We start from the raw sequence: 21,477 nt of genomic DNA on the forward strand, positions 1-21,477 counted from the left end.
TCTGTGATTAGTCATTTCTCCCTAACTCCCTGACAGCACTGAAATCTGACATTGAGGGGTTCATGTCGTCCACAGCCTGGCCAGAAGCAGCAGTTTCTGCAATATGAGACGCTATTTACTTCTTTTCGAGTGTAAGCTATCTTCTTGAGGTTAAATACTAACTTTATACTTTAGTGGTATACCTTTTTTCTAAATGCTCTTCTGTTCCTCTCTGGCTTCTACATAGTAGGTACCCAGTGGTCTCTGATTATGTCAAGAAGAGACCCTCTGAGCTGGAAGGGACACTTGCATTCCAAGTGCTGCAAAAAGAGAAGATGCCAAATGACGGCCAGTTTTCTAATTACCTAAGAGCCTGTCCTGACTGGCACATTCAAGGAGAGATACTATTAGAATCTCAGAAATGGCATCTTTTGTGCTCTGTCAACAGCTTTTTATAAAGCCCTCTCCATTCTCTGAAAATAGAGATCTTTTCCTGTCAAATAAGGGCCCTGTCAGTTTCCTTTTGCATTTCCCACCCCCAGCTCATGGCCTGGCATGGCGTGGGCTCTTACTGGGAAAGGCCCTCTCCCTCATTTGCATTTTTACAGTAGGCTTTTCATGTACTTCTCCTATCATGTGGGGGGACTTCAGAGCTGACCTTCCTGACACATGCTGTCTGCCTTTACTGGTGGGTAGGGGGTAGGGAAGGGAAAGTAGAGTGGGGGATACAAGTGTTAACAATTCCCCATCACTTTGCTCATCTCCTCAGGGTGAGATGACACATAAACAAAAAGCATCAATAGCTTCACTGTTTCTAATGGCGAGGATGGAACTCTTTAGGCAGTACAGCCAATCCCACCTTCCATGGTGCTGGGAAATAGGAGAACTTGACATTCATATCTTCCCATAATTCCTCAGGCTAATTCAGTACTATTTTATTTGTTCTAGTCCTGTATTTTAAACATTTTTGATTCATAGTCACAAATAAGCTTCATCAAAACTCACAAATAAAGTCGCCCAAGAAAACCAAAAGGTCATATAGAGAATATATTTTCCTTGCATCCAGTCTGATTTTCTTAAACTCATCCTGACTTCTGAAGATATTGGGTAGCTGTTCATTTTCCTGATTGTTCTAATTCAGTTGATATTATCTCAACTTCGTAATTTTGCTAAAAAAAAAAAATGATCAAGAAAGAACAATAAAAAATTTTTAGTCTCAGTTTGATAGCTAGATATCACTAAACGAAAGCTACACCTATAGACATGATCTGTAAGGAAGAGAATCCCCAAACGCGCATCATCAATTTTCAATCTTTAGCCAGGCCTACATAATAAGCAAAGAAGACTATTACTGCACAACAAACTTGACTGTGCGAGAGAGAACTGCTCTGTGATTTGCAAGTCAGTAGAAGGGTAAGGAAAAAGTTACAGACTGCAAAAAAGTTAATTTACAATATTTAACATTCTTCAGTAGAATGTGGAAATCAATGGCTCCAGGTCTTATGTCATTTAGACATGACTCACTCTGTCTCAATTACAATTAAAAATTAAATTGTTCATAGGATGAGCACTTTAGACTACATACCACAGGATAATGGATTAGCTCCAGTCAAGCCAAGAGAATACACAGCCCATGATGTTAAAAGGTCTTTGGGTTCTTGGGCAAGAAATGGAAAGGAAGACAATAACCTACCTCCTGGAGTGCTGTCGGTAGGAAATCTAAGTTAATTCACCTAGCTTTTAGAACTCTCAATACGTCCCATCATACTTTTAATGTTGGTGACTGAAAAAGGCTAAACCAAGGGTACATTATAGAAAGAACAGGGTTGGGTGTTTTGTTGAGCAACACAGTATTTTATCACCAGATGCAAAGCAAACACAAACTCCAAAACCCTTATCTACACTCTTCCATGTGAAACCTTTGGTGCATCAAAGAATTCCAATATAGATTCCTTATATGGAAACTCACATAAGAGTTTTCCAGGTCCTAAGGTAATAGTAAATCTCTTTTCTTCACTTTTTACTTTTGTACTATCCCACTCACTCTATGGGGAGTAACCATATGAGACTATTTAACCGAATCAAAAATAAGTGAGATTCAGTCCCACCAGCTATATTTTAGGTCCTAAATAGCTAATGTGTGGTCAGTGGCTATCCTGGATAGTGCGGACTTAGGACATTTCCATCATCACAGTAGGTTCTATTGGACAGCACTGCATGTACTCTATATCCCAGGTGACAGGGTCATCTTAGTCTCAATACTGCTGTCAGATAGACACAGAAAGATCAAGTGACCCATCTAAGGATCCATGGCAAGAGAGTCTTATAAATGTAACTTAAACTGACATCTCTGGGACCCTAATCTAAGGATCTTGTTTGGTTGTTTTTTTCTTCTTTGAATCAATATCTTAATGTAAAAAGTGACTGATAGCCTCCAGTTACAAATTACTTGACACCTTGGTCGGTCTGAATTAGACAGGTCATATCACAAGATCTCTTAAAGTGGAAAATAGTGGGACTTTAATTTCTAAATAGTCAATATGCTCCTATCATCCTCGAAAGCAATCAGTAGCTTTAGAAAGTATTTCCATAATTTTCTTTGTCTGTCTTTAAATATTTTGATTAAGTAGGATTTACAGCACTGTAGTAGACAGAAATTACATTTTGTTTAGGTCATCATTAAGTCATTTTGCTATTACTCAATGTACCCGAACTGAATATAAGGGAAGGTAGCCTAAAAAAACAACTTTTATTTTGAAAAAATAAAATGCTAAGATTTAGAACTGATCTAACACTGGGAGAGATACTAGTGAGGATGATAATAATGATAGCAAACACTTATATATTTACTATGTGCTAGGCATGTTCCAAGTGCTTTACATATATTAATTCCATATTAACTCGGTTAACCCTCACACCTATCCTGTGAAACACTATTATGCTTCCCAATTTTAGGACTAAGGAAACCGAGTCGTAGAGAATCTAAATAGCTTGTCCAAGGTCACAAAGTTAGGTAGAGTTAGGACTGGGACCCAAATACTGTGGCTCCAGAGGCTGTGCTCTTAGCTACCTGGTTATACTGCAATGTCACCAAACGCTGAGAAAATTAGTCCTGCCATCCCAGAATCATTCAGCCAGAGCCTTTATTATCCATAATTTTAAATCCAGGAAATGTCCTCACTTCATAATTGGTGTGTATATTTTTCTTTTCTGAGTAATTCCTTGAGTATTTATTTTGCTTTTCATTAGAGTTGTGTGGAAATTATAAACAGTTTCCCTGAACTACAAATAATTGTTTAATAGTTGATGCCAAAAAATGCAGTAGATATAAACATAAAATCAGAGAGACTCCCAATCCTTGGCTTAATGGACATACTGAAAAGAGACTTTTTTGTTTCAGAGTTATTTTCATACTCTGAACTATTTGGATGTTTTTATTTAAATAATTCCTTTCCAAATTTGTGCTAGGGGCCTATACTACGCCAAATCAAAGTTTATAACTACAGCTATCAAAAATCTATCTTATGAGATTATAAAATTTGGAAAGCTCTCAAAGGGAATTAGAGGAACTGGAGGCTTTTAAGATTTGCTTCTTTTCTAGAGAATTCTGCCTTGAAACAGTATCAAAACCCTGAAATTGACATAATTTCTTTCTGAAAAGTCATTAAACGGGGGGGGGGGGGGGGGGCGGGAGAAAGGGTTTTCCCAATTTAAGAACCTTTTTTTTTTCCTGGTCTTTAGTCTTTCAGTCAGTCACCTGATAACAAAACTCTAGACTGGAGTCAAGTAATCGTCTAATTCACTCATTTTACAAATAAGGAAAGTAGAGTCTACAGGGATAAAGTCACTTGCCCTAGGTCACAGAGCTAATATGTCAGAGCCCAAAGTGGAAGCTATTCATTTTGACTCAGCTCTTTCTACACCTGGTAAAAGGGCAGGGGCAATTCTTCCTACAGCTATATTCCCAGAGACTGTCACAACTGTGCGAAACCATGTACTAGGGCACAACTGGGTCATGTCTAGAGGGATGTCATTAGTGGACAATGATCTGGTTGCTGGCAGTGAAATGTGTTGTGCTGGGACGACAGCTATGAAGCCAAGTGATCTCAGAGGGACCTGAGTTGCCAATCAATCCTCACCTGCAGAGTCCATACAAGGAAAAAAGCCAAACATTTTCTACTTTAAACTCTATTCCTCCTTCAAGCCAATGTCAACTTTAAAGAGAAAAAGGCAAAACACAAGCAATGAAATTGAGAGATTTATTTAAAGAGAAACTTCCAAGGAATGTGTCTGCTTCACATTCAGAGCTGCTTTCAGCCTAAGTGACCATATCATCGATATCTGTAATCTGTGATCCCTGATGTTTAGAAATCATGATCCCAAAGCACTGACTGATCCCAAATCAAGAAAGAACAGTTAAATTATATCTAGTATGCTATGTTAAGACAAGATTAAGTATATTACTATTAGATTTTACAATGGTTTTCAGCCAGTATTGAAGTAGAAAAAAAGTAGTTTTCTGGCTAACCAGAAAACTTCTATTCCCTGAGCATCCCAAATAATTGAGGTTGGTTATAAAAAGATGGTGCTTTCTAGATAATCAAGTCTAGCGTTACAGAACTTGCCAAGAAGAAACTAAATCAATCAAAGAAAAAGATCTGCCCTCCTACCGTAAAACAATAAAATATTAAATGTGAGTGATTTTTTTCACTCTTAGAAACAATGTACAAAGTCTACACAATCACACGCATAATAGAAAAGAACAAGTTATTAATCTCCAAATCTTCCTATGTAATTGCTAGCTGCTCTTTGGGTCAATTAAATACTAAAACAATAAATTAAGATTGCTTTAGCACAGAACAGATGGGTAAGTAGTTGAAATAATAGATATAGCAGGATGTTTCATTTCTGCTAGACTGCCTGCCCTCATAACCCAGAAACTAGACATTTCTGGGGACATTTCTAAGTCCACTCGTGGGAAGACTCGGTTTCTTCTACTATGGGTGAACCCTGTACCCTACTGGTCAGAACTCCCCAAGGCACAGCTCAGAATTAGAGGTCTGTGTCAAGCAGCAAGTAGAATATTTTGGTAGGGAAACAGTCAAATTTACTAATTCAGTGATCCCAATATGTGACTTTTTTTGAAAGAAAAAGAAAAGGCTCAGCAACAGTAAAAACACTAATAAAAGAATGGAAATGTTAAATATGACATAAAGGACTTGGTTAAAGGAACAAGGGAAAAAAATCTTTCTGGTTAGTAACCCAATTATCTCTCGAATGAAATTTTTAAGGTAAAAAAATCATTTTTCAGATTACATTGCAGAAACCAATTAGTAAACAGACTCTGCATTAAAACTTTCATATCCATATGGAAAAGCAAACTATTTTTGACAATTTCATCGATCCCTGTAAAGTCCGTAGTGCATTCGTCATGTGGCTAAAACCGCGTGTAGGCATTCCGCTGCTGCTGCTGTTGTAACGGCTGTTGGGCTTGCTGCTGTTGTAGGCGGATTTGCTGGGAATATGGGTCTTCCAGAGATTTGACAAATATGGTAGTTCTGGGACCAGTCTTCCATACAATACCATTGGCGTCTTTCACTGAAGATTCCACTGTAATGTTGTGTGTTCCAAGGATAGCAAAGTTCAACAGAAACTGAGTACTAAAGTAATCATTATGAGGCTCAACCCTCTGCTCCATCTCATTGGTCATATTGTCAATGGGTATCTGAAATAAAAGAATTGTTAAAAACAATAGCTAACATTTATTGAGTGCTTACTATGAGCTAAGTCCTGCTTGAGTGCTTATTTAATCCATGCAAACAACCAAGAGGTACGTACTATTATTATCCTTGCTTTACAGATGAGGAAACTAAGCAGAGAGGTTAAGTGATTTCTCCAAGTTTACACAGCTAATGAGTGGTAGAGCTAGGCCGGCTAACTCCAGAGCCTACTCTTAGTTATGAAGTGACAATGCCTCCCATCCTTGAGGAGAACGAACTCCCTGAGCCTTTCTCAACCCCTGCACATGCTGCCCTCTCTCCCTAGTGAAGGAGTCCATGACATGCCACCCCAAAACATGTTGCTCTGGCATACTGATTATTTTTAGCTAAAGGCACTTAAGAACAACAGATACAGGAAGGGCTCTCTGCCCCTTTTCACCTGAACCAGGCAATAGAATCTCCCACGAGAAAGGTAGCCTCCCTATACCAGGAAGTGGAAAACGTCCTTATCACCAGAGACTGGGACTCGACACTGAAATGGATCTGCACAAACAAACCTACCAGTCTTGCCCACTGCCCCAAGAGATCTAGTCACTTCCCCGCAACTCACTGCCCGAAGCCCTTGTCATTTTATCATGAATTTATCATTTCTGTGTCTAAAAGGTATATAAGCTTTCTGCTCTGGTCACTTCTTTGGGTCTCTGTTCTCTTTTGAAGACTCCCATCTACATGAAAAATTTTAGTAATACTTGTATGCTCTTATCCTGTTGATTTCTGCCTTAATGTTGATTTAATCTTAGGCCCAGCTGGAGACTCTAGGAGGATGTTGTTATGTCCTCGGTGGGGGGCCTGCCTGGAGGCTTCCCAGCTTGACACTGGAATCCAGACAAGGGCCCACCCTAAAGCTCTGGCACCACCGCCCTAATCCGGATGCTCAGCTGACATCCCCATTCTATACCCTACCCCCACATGACCCTATAAAAACTACGCCCTCGCCCTCCCGTCCCTGGGGCGACTTCTCTGGCCCCTCTCCTTTCTGGACCAGAGAACCTCGCCCGGGAGCGCTCTCCCTATAAAGGCTTGCTTTTAAAACTTCACCCGTTTACCTTACAGATATAAAAGAAATTTTTCCTCCCTTCATTTGCATACCCAACCCCAACTCCAATTCCCATCTTCCTTTAGTCTATGAAGAGATAATCTGAAGAAACAGGATGCAACAACCTGTTTCAGGGAGTTTAAAATCTGAGAGACACAACACTAAAGGAACATAACACTAAAAAGTATATGTAAGTTAGGTTTTTTCCCTCCTAACTAGTCTGATTTTATATTTCTTAATATGGTGATTCTTCTCTCAGTATTAACTTTATAACCTGTACACTGCTCACTTAATAATCAATGTCTTGTTCAGACTGGCAATACGATATGTTGTAAAACAGATCTGTGGGCTCATTTATTTAGCTAGGTATTCGTGCTCTTGCCCTTCAAAGAACAGAATAACACCTGCTGGTGTACCCTTGGCTCTCCCCAAGATGAACTATAGCAGAGAGATACTTATCCTGAGAATGCATACAAAGGTAATCTCAATGAATATTTCACCAGATTGCTCTACGTTTATGTTTCTGTTGTATAATTAATTATACAAATGCGCCCTGAAGCTTTGTCTCAATAAAGTTATCATGAGGCCAGTTTTCCAGAGTCATTTACCTGTAGTATTAATGAAAAGAAGTCACCGACCAGTTCAATATCTTGGAATTATTTATAGGTCTTTTCTTGTTTTTGTTGTTGTTGTTGTTTATACATTCAACTTTTCTAGAGTTTTTATTTCCCTAAAGACTATGTCTATCAAACAAGAACTTCCTTAAAAGGACCAGAAAAGGACCTGATCTTTCCGAAAAGATGATGCACTGTGAGTTGCAAACTCACTGCAAGTAACATTACAAAACAATCATGAACAACATAGCTTATTATAACAGCTTCCTGACTTAGGTCATGCCTCTCAAGGGATAAGTCAGCAAGCACAAGACCAGTACTTCCCAGTTTCAATGTTTTTTTTCTTAATAGTAGAAATCATTATATACAAGGAACAAAGGGAACCACGGTTACTGCTCTTTCAAACACAAAGTGAGGAAAAAGCTGCAGACAGGGACAAGTTAACTATGTGAATTCTCATTATGATCTTCTGTGACAACAGAGATCACACAAACATAATAGTTGTACTCTAAATACAGTACATGATTTTTTTCATCAGTCACCATATATTTACTGATCGTCTACATAAGGCACCATGTTTTATGTCATGAAACTCAAAAGAGAAGATGAGAAGAGAATGAAGGCAGAGCCTTATCAGATTAGGCAGTGGCAGAAAGGGTAAGTTACCAAAGCAAAGGTGAAAATGGCTTAAACCAGACCTTCCTTTGGCTTTTTAGCCTAAAACCACCAAAGAGAATAAAATACTCCCTTTTTATATCTCTACTGATACCCTTTTCCTTGCTATAAAGCTCAGTTCAGGCACGCCTCCTACAATAAACCTGGACATAAGCAATCTGAACAACTCTGTTCACACAACTGTGTACTTGATCTCCTGCCCCACTTACTGTGACTAAACCTGCAAGGAGCTGGAAGGAGATGTTTAAAGGAAGGCACATTCTACATTTGGAAGATTGGTATTTCATGGGCACAGATTCAGAACCTTAGCTTTGCGAACAAACTAAAAATGATTTTGGTTAACTTACTTCATGATTTCTCAAAACGGCAATTCTCATGGTTATACCCATAAGGAAGGATTTTACTTTATCTGACCACTGTACGTCAATGCTATATACTTTTTTTTTGAAAATGTGAAAATTTACTTCAAAAAGAAAAAAATAACCAGATGTGTTCTTTTGGGGGAGCAGGGGCAAAGGAGACACTTATTCTCCACTCCTGACATTTCCTGTCACGTGGCGGGACCTATTGTCAGATGAACAGTGCTGGTCGCTAGGGTAGGTGGATCCTTCTGACTGTAAGTTTTAGGGTGGGAGCTGGCACAGGGAGCTAAGCACCTTCTCCTTCCTTCTTCTCTGGGCTTTGGGTGCTCTTTCCTGCCATTAGTTTTCCAGGGGCAGGCTCTTGTGTGTACTGGCTGAGGCTGGGTAGGAAAATTCACTTTAAAGGTACAAGGCTAGGAAGTCCTTGCCACTAGGCACCTGAGCTAGGTTTCTCATGGCTCTAACAGTAATACTCATAATCTGCTCTCTGTCTGCATGGATGCTTCATTTTTCAACTGGTTCTGGCAGGGAAAAGAGATGTGTTATTCTTTAGCACCTCAGACCCCAATATGTACTTTTAACTCATGCCCATCTGATCCCTTGGGAAGAACTGCAATCTGTTTAAACATGAAAAACACTGGAAAACTTCCATCAATGAGTTGATAAAATTCACACCGCAAATCTGTCTCTTTTCTAAATTACCTTGTAGTCTTGTCCAGATTTACTCTGTAGTGTGGAAGAAACATTCAGACAGACAGACTGAATTTTGCGGAAAAGTCCTGGTTTGGATCCGTGCTGAACCACGCCCTCCACCTTCAGAGCCAGCTGCTGGTTATTTTGGACAGCGATGGGCTCCGCAGGGTTCCGTGGGGATGGTGACAGAGCAAGCTGGAATATCAACATTAACATGAACGCTAACAACCACGAACACGCTTCCTGCCAACAAACATGCCTGCGCTAATGGTGATGGGTTAGAACACCACACCACACACACACACACACACACACACACACACACACACACACACTCCACCCCCCCCCCCCCCCCGCCGCCCTTGCAATGACCTGACTGCTGACCAGAGAGATGTCACCTTTAAAGTGGAAGGTTGCTTATCCCTAATGCCTCCTTTAAATATCCCAGTTTTGTGTTGTTTTTGTACCCCAAACCCCAGTTCTGTTTGAGGGTAACAGAGGATTAGAGAATAGCAAAGGCACTGTTCTCCCAATTTCTGGGGTGGGTGGGGGGTACATTACTTTGACAATGAATCAAGTCTATTAGGGAAATACACTATAAATTTTCATGTCTAGCTGCTGTCTCTTTGTTTTAGGTAATTTTAAATTGACTATATTCAAATGCAAATGAATTTAGAATTCTAGGATTACATACATACCCAAGTCACTATAGTATAAAAGTCAGTTTCTACACATGAACAAAATAACATTTTAAACCTCATTAGCTTAGTTTTTCTTTAAAAACATTAAAAATCCCAAATACACTTTAACTACAGAAAGTCAAGTCTTGTTAAATAAAAAGATAAACGAAATTGAGCCTTTTTGATAATGCTGAGCCGCTGAAGCAATCAACTCTGGAAACCTGCCTCCTTAGGACTTTGTATCTAGATAATTAATTTTCCTTCTTATTCAGGTCATTTTGAAATGGAATGCTTTGTTATTTGTTATTTGCAACCAAAAGCATCAGAATGGGTGCAAAAGTGCATTGAAGATATTTAATGACAGGGATAACCCAGGAAATCTCTCAAAAGTGACAATTTCTCCTCGTCCCCTAGAATTTCCAATTCTTTGAATCAAAAACATCATTTGAATTTTAGTGGCTTAAGTATATTAAAATACTACCTCTACTCATTGGCCAGCTCCTCAAAACTTGTTATTCAAAGACAAAAGTACTTTGGAAGTAGACCTGGAGATGTTTTACTAGACTTGAATCATTCAAAGTTGGGTCTGAATAGGCTGATCAGAGGTGGACTCAGTTCAAGAACTTTGTAGGCTCCTATGATAAAAACCACTCAACTTATTCTTGGAGTAGCGAGCCAAGGGACAGAGCTCAGGTACCCGACGTGTATCTCACTGCGTTTGGTACTGACAGGTATCCCACTTCCTTCACCAAACCAGCTGGTAAAGGGAAGAAACGCTTACGACTAAAGGGCATCAGTTTTACCAAAACCAAAGGTAAGATCCTGAAGAAGAGCCATGTCCCTCCCACTTAACCCGTGGAAAATAACTGAATTTTTAATCTATATTAACCTCAGTATTCTTCCTATATTACCTTAATGCTGGTAGACTGCAGTTTCTGGAAAAAATATCTCTGAAATGAAAGAGGAACTTTCAGCAAAGCAATGATGGCATTGCAGAGGCATGCTGTATGCTAGTGGGGGGAAAAAAGAGAAACTGAATCAAAAGAAAATAAATGTCCAAATTTCATCAACAAATGGTACTTTCTGGAAGAAATTTTAAAACTACCAACACTTGCAATAGATAACAAAATCAGTAATAATAATACCACCAGACTTGAATTACCATTTGGCATTTACTTAGTTTCTTAGGGTGTGGCTCAGAAGGAACAGGAAAATAATTTAATCAACGTCTCACACAGATGTGTGCTGATGTCGAAGAAAATTTATGATCTCCCTTAGCACCCAATCTCAGTGTCAAACAGTTATCTCTTTTAATGCAATTCAGCAAATATGTATTGACAATATTATGTGGTAAGCTGTATGTCAAGGAGTGTCCTTAAAATCTAATCTCTTTAACATTATATCCTGCCGATTTCTTCTAAAACACTTCCTAAATGATGAGAGAACAGAATGAGAAAAGCAGGAACTGGAAGAGAGCTACAGGGAATACCAGCACGTAATGTGTGGGCAGGGCAAGAAAAACTCTCCACGGAGTGAAGTTCAAAGACAGGGTGTTATGGACTGAATCCACATTATCTTCTCCAAATTCCTATGGTGAAGCCCTAACTCCCAATGTATTTGGAGGCATGGTTTTGGGAGGTAACTAGGTTTAGATGAGGTCATGAGGACGGGGCCCCATGATGGGATTAGTGTCCTTATAAGAAGAGAAAGACCAGAGCTCGCTCTCTCTTTCTCCAACACGTGAGGACACAGTAAGAGAGCAGCAGTCTGCGAGTCAGCAAATGGGACCTAACCAGGAACTGGACTGGCGAGCACCTTAATCCTGGACGTCTCAGCCTCTGAAACTATGAGAAATATCTGTTGTTTAAGCTACCCAGTCTACGGTATTTTGTTATAGGAGCATGAGCTAAGACACTGGAGAATGGCCAGACAGGGGGGAGAAAATCTGGGTGAGAATGTGTCAGTCTATTCTGTGACTGGGAAGTCAGGGGAGAAGATTGAATAAATAACCGGCGCTTGGCAGAGCCAAAGGCAGCAGAAATCAGTAGGCTAAAGGTGGACAAGTATAAAAATATCAATGACATCACCTGGTAGGAACTGATTTTCTGCCAGTCAGATAACAAGCCCAGTTCCTTCAATTGGCCAGTGGTTCTCAACCCTGGTAGCATAACAGAATCACTTGGGAGCTTTTAAAAATACTAATGCCTGGGACTCAACTGCACAGATTCATATAGTTAATTGTTCTAAAGTGGGGCCCAGATACTGATGTATTTTTTAAAAAGCTTCCACAGTGGTTCTAATGAGTAGCCACGTTTGAGAGTAATTGCAGCTTTAGTTAGCTTGTTAAAAAAGAAAAAAAGTTTTATCTGCATTCTGGTAGAGCCGATTTGACATGTTAATGTGACTATGTAGCGACTACAGATGTGCTACCTGCTTTCGTGGATCATTATCTCATTTTATCCTTATAACAATGGGAGGTGGTACTATAAACTTTTATAAAACAGGCACAGAAAGATTAATCTGTTGGAGTCATACAGTTTTAGTAAGTGCCAGAGATGGATAAAAACCCACTTCTACATAATAAAAACTCAATTAAACAAATGCCACTTACCATATAAGAAACAGGGGTATATTTCCGATTGAGTGATTCTACCTCCTCCAAGACATGATTATATACAGACATCATTCTTCTCTCATATTCACTATCAGCATGGGCTGTTCCAGTAGATCCGTATTCTTGGAAACTGAAATCAAAATCAACATCAATTAATGAACCAAAACAGTAACTATATTAATGTCAAAATGTGTCAGGTAATTTCTACACGTTCTCATTTAATCTTCAAAATAAGTACATACTGTTAATTTCATTTCCTAGATGAGAAAAAAGGCTTGGAGAGGTTAAGTAATTTTGCCTTCAGTCATATAACTAGTAAGTGACAAGGTGAAATTCAAACCCACACCTGACTTTAAATTATACAAGTCTTAATCACTTTGGTTGTTAAGGAGTATAAAAAAGTATTTAAACCTCGTCTCTGAAGTCATTCTCTTATTGTTTAGGCAGAAGAAATAAAGGTTAAGTACAAAGGAATCATGACAGACTGAATAAGAAGTTGGAATAGAAAAATGTCATGGACAAGCATCTCAAAATATTTTTTTCTGATAATTCTGAAAAGCTGGTATGAGGTAGATAACATTCATGATTACAAACATCTCTCCCACTCTATCTCACACTTGATACTGGCTCAGACATTCTGTTAGCTGCTAGAAATACATAGTTGAATAAGACGAGGTCTCTTCTCCCAAAAAACCTTCTAGGCTATGAAAGAGATACATAGATTTTGTAAAAACTACAGTGAAACGTCAATGTCATGCCTCACTTGAGGTTCACTTCAGCAGTAGGTCCTTCTTAACTTGGAAGGCACAAAATACACACTATCAAAATGAAAGTTTTAGAAGGAATCTACTCCTTGCAGTTGTTCACTTGCAAATGAAATCCAAAGAGCTCTCCCTTCAAGGTACAAGCTTCCGCCCCCCCCCCCCAATTTTTCATTGCTATGAAGGACAAAGTTTAGGGGGATGCTTTTGGGGATAAAAAAGGGATGGAAAAGAGTGAAGAAAAGTAGTCTCAAGGGAAGGGAGAGAGCAGTATTGTGCAAGCTAGCTAGATAACTCCCTTCACTCCATCCCCACTGACTATGTGGCTCTCTCTCTGATAAAAAGTTAATCAAGACAAACACTAATTTCTATTTTGTCAACCAATAGTACAATGATATTCATGTTATAGGAGGTTACGTGAGTATGGCACGATGAGAAATAATGTGAGCCCGGAAGTATCAATTAATTGGCAAAGACTGAAAAATATAGAGGTTTAAGAACATCTTCCAATTTAAAAGGGAGGAGCTCATTTAAAAAAAAAAAAAAAACCAACACATTACTAGTCAAACACTGTAAACCAAGGGGAAAATAAACACAGATGACAGAGGATAAATGAAAAAATAAGTTAAAAATTAGTATATCATGAAAATACTAAAATTGATCAGATGAGTGAGGGAAAAAAAAAAAAATAACCAGGTAGTCTAGTTCAAGAGAAAGCAAGGATCTGGTTATTGCCTTGAAAAGAAATGGTAAGTCCATGTTTTAGGGTAAAGAAATTTAAAATGCATTGTTGACTATATTATTTTTGAAGAATTTGGTCTTGGAATCACAGGCCTTACTAGATTGGAAATTATACAGTTGAAGATGCATATTCCAAAACAGAATACTATAATGGGAAAAAACAATGGATTATTCTTTTTATAAATACTTTGAAAAAATTCATTAGTTAATAAAGGAGGGGAGAAAAATTTTAATAAAGCAAAAATGGGAATATCTTTTTGTTTGAGAAACCAAATTATAAAAATGTCAAGTGCATGCCTTATTATATAATTAACTCAAATTTTCATATCCAACTTTAGTTACAATATACAAGAAGAAAATGTTCAAAAAGAAGAAGAAGAAAACATTCAAATTCAAATAATTTCTTCCCAGTTATTTTTCCAAGACAATGCTGGGAAGACAAGGGGCAGGAGGCAAGTAAACAATGCGCTCAAAAACATCCAGGTTTTGTTACTAGCTATGTGACCTTAGGCAAATCCTGGAGAAGCTCTTCTTCTGTTTCTTCTTTTATAACTCTTCTAAAACACTGTTGTGACAATTAGTAAGATAATATATCTGAAAGTATTCTTTAATGTAAACTATTATTAGAAATACCTTGCAGATTCCGGGTCCAAAATCAGAGCTTCTATTGCATGAGAAATCAGCAAACAGCTTTGCTGCTGTCTGGATTAACGTTAAGGTTATACCTGAAAATAGACAAATCCACTATAGCCTGTATATTATCTGAATATTAAATAAGTCAACCCGAGGATCATACTTTTAGTGAAGGTAACCATATATTATAGACTCAAATAGTCTAGGGCTTTTTCCCCCCTTTTAAGGGCTATATGTTGTCTGAAATAATGATTCTCAAATTTTGTCCCAGGGTACTTCAGAGACTGCCTAATGTGAGAAGGCGGAACCAAGCAATAGGCTCTATGATTCAATCACAGAGACTGTTTTTAATCTGTCTTAGATATGGGGGTTTCACTGACAAAAGCTAACAATAACAAAGTCTGTGGAGTGGACCCTAAGCTGGGGCCCAAGGGGTCTGTCGATCTACCTGAAACTATGCAAATTTTAAGGGGTACGTGCATATACGCCTTTTTAGGGGAGAGGGTCCACGGCATTCATTAGGTTTTCCATCAGTAAACTGAAATGCCAAGAACTACTGAGTTATAGGTCCTAAGACTTAAACTTAAAAACAATTTATCTCTTCTTTCCTTTCGAAAAGCCTTTGAGGCTGCTAATAATATGGAAAACGTAAAGAGGGCTCAGGGGACAAAAGTGATGACCAAAACTATTGAATAGACCTTTAACAAAGGTGATGAGAACTAGGGTTGTTAGCTATGAAGAAAAAGGATGGTGAGGCAAAACAGAGAATGGTTCTCTGGTGGGAAGATGTTTTGTATTGTCTGTTGTAGCTCAATTATGCACTGATAATGCAACACTGGTAGGACTTGGGTTGTGGATGCTCTTTCTGGAGGTGGAGAAAGACCACCACTGAGTCACCACTTTTAAAAAAGCCTGCTTAAAGCTGAAAAGTAAAATTATACTGATCATTCTAGATTTCAAAGGAAAAAATGATTAATCATAGTAAATCTACAGGCTGATCTAATATTTTTTAGTTAAGCATATCTGAATTATGTACTCCATGTTTATAAGAATACTTCAAAAGAACAGAAATACTAGGGAAAGTTTAGGATACAGCTCTACATTTCTCAAAGTTGCTGAATCGGCATCAAAAGATGCCTGATAAAGATCTCCATATCGGGAAGCAAGGCTTCGGAATTCTTCCATGGACTGTTTCATCTATAAGAAGGAAAAATATTAATTGTGATAAACAAACATGCTATCGTTATTATATAAACAAAAAAATACATTTTACCTTAAATTCTACTAAAATAATAGTTATAAACATCTCAAAGTTTCTTTAAAAATTATATGTCCTTTCTGTTTATATACATATGTAGCATCTAGTGAGACATCATCAATCACTTTGTTGTTCTAATAAGACATCAGCCTATTCCTGGCAAGACAGATGAGTTGATAAGCATTTGATGTTAATGTCTCTGAGTCAAATCACTGATTTTTAAAGTTGAGAATTTTTCATCTCACAACTACCTCAAAAAACTCGAAAGTGTAAATAAAAACTGCACTGAAAATAAAGTTAAGACATGCCTGATTGGAGATGCGACCACACCTCTGAAGGTCATTCCCTAAGGTCATGGCAATTGTCGTGGCAATTGCAGGTGGGGGGCTTGTCTTTAGGCTATTACAAGTACAGATAAGTTGAGAGAAGGCTTGTAGAAGGTCAATCCTGAGTTTTACAAATTCACACTGAAAACTTAAAGGATTCAGTGGTGTACTGGCAGCCTGGGGAAAAAAAAAAGATACATTTAAGAAAAGATAAACACAGCAGCAAGATAGTGCAGTACATGCATGAATTTTAAAGGTAATGTTAATGTCCCATTTCCTAAGCTGGATACCAAGTATACTTGGATATATTTGTTGTGTTTTCTTTATATACCCTACATAATATATATGTAGATATTATACCTATTCAATAGTTAATAAAAACAAAAATAAAAAATAAATTAAAAACCCACCATTGTAGGCAGAATACTGAGATGGTTCCTCAGATTGATGCCCACGGGTATCCATACCTTATTTAATCTCCTCCCTTTGAGTGTGGGCGGGATCTGTAGTGCTTCTAAGGGAATATGGCAAACGCGATGGATTTTGAGGATCTCATTTAGGTCCCTAATGAAGTAAGTTCATATTAATAAAGGAAGATTATTCTGGGCAGATTTCTCCTAATCTGGTAAGCCCATTAAAAGAGGGTCTTGAAGGTGAGAGATTCTCCTGTTGGCCTTGTAGTTTCCACAAGTTCCACAGCTGTGAGGAAACGAATTCTAACACACGACTTCAGAAAAGGACCCTGAGCCTCCTTGAACCTTAGATCAGTCATAGGTCAGGGAGTAAAAGGGCAGTCCATGTGCATATCTTCTTGGTTAAAAAGATAGAAAGCTACCATCAAATCCACACTTGCCAAATACACAGAGTAAATATAAAATGTTTAAAAACCCCCGACAGCACAGTATAATCAGAAACCTGAGAAGTTCCAAATGACTGGAGGGCTCACATTGCCTCCCCCAGGACTACTCTCAAACAGAGAATCATTTCCTGATTTTTTTTTTTATCCATATACTTGTGTATGGCATGCAGCAAGTACTTATTGTTGAAAAAAAGAACTCCGTTTCAAAAAAAGATAATTTTGGGCTCAACGATCTGCCTTGGGTCACAAAGTGTTAATGGCAACAAGAGCCTTCTGTTTGTCAATGAGTACTCTCCTCCTACGTCAGAATTCAGTCCTTAATTACTGCCAAGCCTCATTAAATACACATACCACACAATCATTAAAAGACTATTAAATATTCAACAGGGGTTTTCATAATATTAATTCGATCTGCCTCACAGTTTTGTGGGCCCGTTTCACAGTTCTTATCAGTTACTATACTGAACAATTAACAATTTTCTGTTCTATATAAACTAGAAAATGATTCAACTTATTGGAATCAATAACTGTAACTTTTGATTTTCTGAGACATTTATTAGCCTGATAATAGGCAACGACAATCTTTTCAGATAATAATCAAGAGGAAAGAATCATAGTCGTCAATGCTGCCCTTTAAAATGGAGAGAAGACGTTCCTACACTCCTGTTTTAAAATAGCGATCAATCATAGCCAAAAAATAATAATTCAAAAGATATGTACCCATATTCTGAATATCCTGGGGTGTGTGTGTGTGTGTGATCTGTTTATTCTTTATTCTACTTTGAAGCATTTCTTTTGAGATGGTCCACCATTAAAAATATCTTAGCTTATGTGATAAATGTATATAAACAGGTACCAAAAGTTTTATGGTCCCATCTAAATACATACAATTTTAAAAGTTGTGTGACAATAGTTAAAAAATGCTTAATGTTGATTATATAAGCTCTTTACTTCTAAGGGGGAAAAGTCCTTGCATTAATACAGAAAATGCTCATTTTAGGGTACAGGTTCTTACTTAGGAATATAATTGATTTCAAATGTTAAGAGTCTGCCTTCTCTGCAATGCCTTTACTTTCTCAGCAGAGAAAATGGAAAATTGAGCTGGCTGTTCATTTGAAACAGGAGGCTACCTACCATGGAGGAATAAAAAGGGACACATCAAGCATGCTTGATAATTTCTTCTTTACCCACAAAGCAAGAAACTCTAGTTTCTTAGTGAGTAGCTGACAGGTGTGAGATGGGTGGGAGGCTTGTGTTTGATGGTGGTTGTGCCCCAGCCTGGGGTCTTACTAACAGGATTCTAGAAAGGGAGGAGCCTATCTCCACTTATCCTTTCTATATGGATCCAGCAATCCTCTCTTATGTGGTTCCTGGTACTTGAAAACAAGATGATAAACTTTCATCAATCTATGAATGTTAAAAAGTGGGGAAAGGGTTAAGGATTTACTTCCACGTCCTATTTATGACTTTCATATTGCCAAATATGGATCAGCAGATTTTTCAATGTAGTTAAAATAGAGTAATAAAAAGGAGAGAGATCACTTTCATGTAAGTCGTCATCACCAAAGGGGAATTAAAAGGACTTACTGTTAGGGATGCAATCCCTTTGTGGTAGAATTTTAAAGACTCAGCAATGCAAGAAAGTGCTGAACTATAATTCTCCTTCTGCAACCCAGTGAGACACTGTTCTGCATGTGAGAACTCCTTCAAACTATTCAGCCAGAAGTAGAAATGTTCTGAGGCAACCTGAGTCAGCAAACTCTGATAAAGCTCTTTGGCCATGTCATGATTACCCTAAAAAAAAGAGAGAGAGAGAGAGAGAGAAAAGAAAAGAAAAATAAAGAAAAAGAAGAAAGAAAAAGAATTAGTTGATGTAGCAGCTAAAAGACAAACCTAACTCTTGGATAAACTTTAACAGTCATTCCTCGTATTATATAATTCTTTGAGACTCAGTCTCAGTATTTCCTCAGAGAAATTATGCTGAGCTGCTTTTACATAACCTACTGCCTGCAGTTCTTCACTAAAAACTCCTACAGAGAAAATGAATGGAATTAACTATAACCCAAGCCTAGAATTTTAGTTCAAAGTAAAGGAAGTATAAATACTTACTGTCATTCTGTATGAGCTCTTTAGTGGAGTAGGGGAAACTCCAGTAAGTACCATCAAGTGACTGTTGGGAGCATTGTGCCTACCTCTAGATAGAACTGGGGAGGGAGCTGCTGGGAGGAAGGTAAATGCCATTTAATGCCCAGAGACCAGAGATGCTCAATGTCCTGCAGTGCTTGGATGCTTGGGACACTTGGGTATAATAAAGAGCTGTCCTGTCAATAGCTGTCCTCTGCCATTTGAGAAACACTGTTAAATGAGAACATGTGCTCAATCAACTAGAAATAATGCTTCTCTAACTCTGCTCTCTGGACTTACCCTGAAGGATTTTTATACTCTCTGAGCTCTGTATTTCCTCTTGAACAAAATTAATGAAAATTGTTAGGCATTCCATACGCCTGAGAAGGAAGCAGAATACTAAAACTTTCCCCTGTTTCCACATACAAATAAGCTTGGAGAGAGAAAGGAAGGAAAGGTGTGGTGTGCTGATAAAGGAGGATGAGCACGATGGACGGGAGGCAGCGGTGGTTATGAGAGCACGGGGTAAAATGAAAGTGGTGTGAACAACCTACACACACTGAGAGCTCAGATTTTTGGAATTACATATATGTCACTCGTACATGAGAAAAGGTAAAAACGAGGTCTTTTCTTTCATCATCTTTCAATACCGTGACTAAGAAGTTCTTCCAGCTTTATATTCAGTTTTAACTAGGAGTAACAATCATACAATCTAAGATTTGTACCCCGCCATTTTTACCAACCCAGTTCACACGGAAGGATCACACGTACCATTCTGGATGCCTGTCTGGCGATTCGGTACACAGTCCACCCATTGGAGACACTTTCGAGCTGCTGCTTAATTACTGCCTTTACCTCAGGAGACAGTGCTTTCTGACTGGCGACAAAAATCACAGTGGCCAAACTCACCTAACATTGAGCAAAAAGTAAGGTGATCAAAAAGTCATGGATTTCTATCTAATGTCATAACTTTAACCAAGAGGGAGAAAAACTAATTAGACCTCATTAAAAAAGAACAAAATTTGTTTTCCTTTGACATTTAATTTTTTACCTTGAAGTCATTAAGTAATTTATTCCACTGCTTAGGGCATTGTATATAATAGCAAATAATTGGAAACAATGCTCATAAATGTGGATAAGTAATGATAAAAATCACACAATGAAATACTATACAGCACTGAAATGGAAAAACTAGAGGTATACTTATGGATAGCATTTATGTAAAGTTAAAAATACACAAAAAACATGGTATTTTACTTGGGCTACATACTAAGGTGGTTAATGTATAACCGGCATGGGAATGATAAACACCGAATTCGGAACAGTGGTTACTCTGGGAGAAGGGAGGTATACAGGGAGGTACAATTCAACTGCACTGGTAATATGTTTTTCTTAAGCTAAGTGATAAATGCGAAAGTCTTCACTGTATTATTCTTTACATTTTTTGAATATTGTTTCATAATTTAAAACTGCCTTAAAGTAGTACTAACAAAAAAGGGATAAAGTACATTAGTTGAAAATGCTGCTTCAATAAAAAATACTTGGCTAACTGCTTCTTAGCATTCCAAAGCTAATACAGACAAAGGTCCATACACATTGTGATAATAGTATGATGTCATTTCCATGACCACTGCCACTTGGTCAGCAGGGTAACCCTTTCCTGACAGAAAAAGATGAGATGGGGCAAACCTTTTACACAGCTCCCCCTGTAGGATTAAATATGAAACAGGCTTGAGTAAGTAATTTCACTAAGCTTTTCCCCAAGCCCTAAACTCAGCTGACCAGAAACAATATGGAGGGGCCAACTTAAGGCTTCCATCTAATTTATGCCTGTTTAGAATGCAGCCTCCTCTCAGTCTTGGAGAACTTTCAACTAAACATTATTAAAATGATTCTATGGCTTCTGTTTCTTTCTAAGCATGCACCTTTCCCAATCCCAGGCCCATACTGAAACCTAAAGTGGATTCTAAATAGCCAAAGAGGTCCTCGATTGGAAAAGAGGAACCTGGGCTAACTTACAGTTGCTGTCATTAGTAGGTCTTTAACTTATATTTTTGGAAGCACAAAAGGGGGGGGGGGTTCAGATAGTTATTTATCTGCTCTGTATATAAAAAAAAGAAACAATCCATTTCATTTTATTCTTTGCAATACAACAAAAATATTAGATGGAAGGCTTTGGTTATACTAAGATGACTTAATAGGGCTTAGGAAGAAAGAAGCTTTAGATCTGAACTAAATAGGGCTTTCTAATTCAAAAGTGAAAACAGTAAAAAGCTTATGGTTCCAATTCTATTTTAACTTTGGCATACCCTTGGTCTTAAATAATTAACTTTAACCTGCTG

At 38.0% G+C, this 21,477-nt stretch overlaps 1 protein-coding gene across 1 annotated transcript in view; it reads right to left on the minus strand.

Annotated features, from left to right (window-relative positions):
- Positions 1–4,224: 4,224 nt before the first annotated feature.
- INTS7 (integrator complex subunit 7) overlaps positions 4,225–21,477 on the minus strand; it is a 51,765-nt gene continuing 34,512 nt past the window's right edge. Inside the window, exons 12-20 of the mRNA XM_016166507.2 lie at positions 19,907–20,044; positions 18,599–18,805; positions 16,135–16,329; positions 15,662–15,765; positions 14,569–14,637; positions 12,431–12,563; positions 10,731–10,829; positions 9,149–9,334; positions 4,225–5,704 (exon numbers count right to left, since the gene is read on the minus strand). Of these exons, the coding sequence (XP_016021993.1) occupies positions 5,417–5,704; positions 9,149–9,334; positions 10,731–10,829; positions 12,431–12,563; positions 14,569–14,637; positions 15,662–15,765; positions 16,135–16,329; positions 18,599–18,805; positions 19,907–20,044 (1,419 nt within the window). The 3' untranslated portion in view covers positions 4,225–5,416. The remainder of the gene's footprint in view (positions 5,705–9,148; positions 9,335–10,730; positions 10,830–12,430; positions 12,564–14,568; positions 14,638–15,661; positions 15,766–16,134; positions 16,330–18,598; positions 18,806–19,906; positions 20,045–21,477) is intronic.

Source organism: Rousettus aegyptiacus, unplaced genomic scaffold, assembly GCF_014176215.1.
Source record: "Rousettus aegyptiacus isolate mRouAeg1 unplaced genomic scaffold, mRouAeg1.p scaffold_m13_p_17, whole genome shotgun sequence".
NCBI lineage: Eukaryota > Metazoa > Chordata > Mammalia > Chiroptera > Pteropodidae > Rousettus > Rousettus aegyptiacus.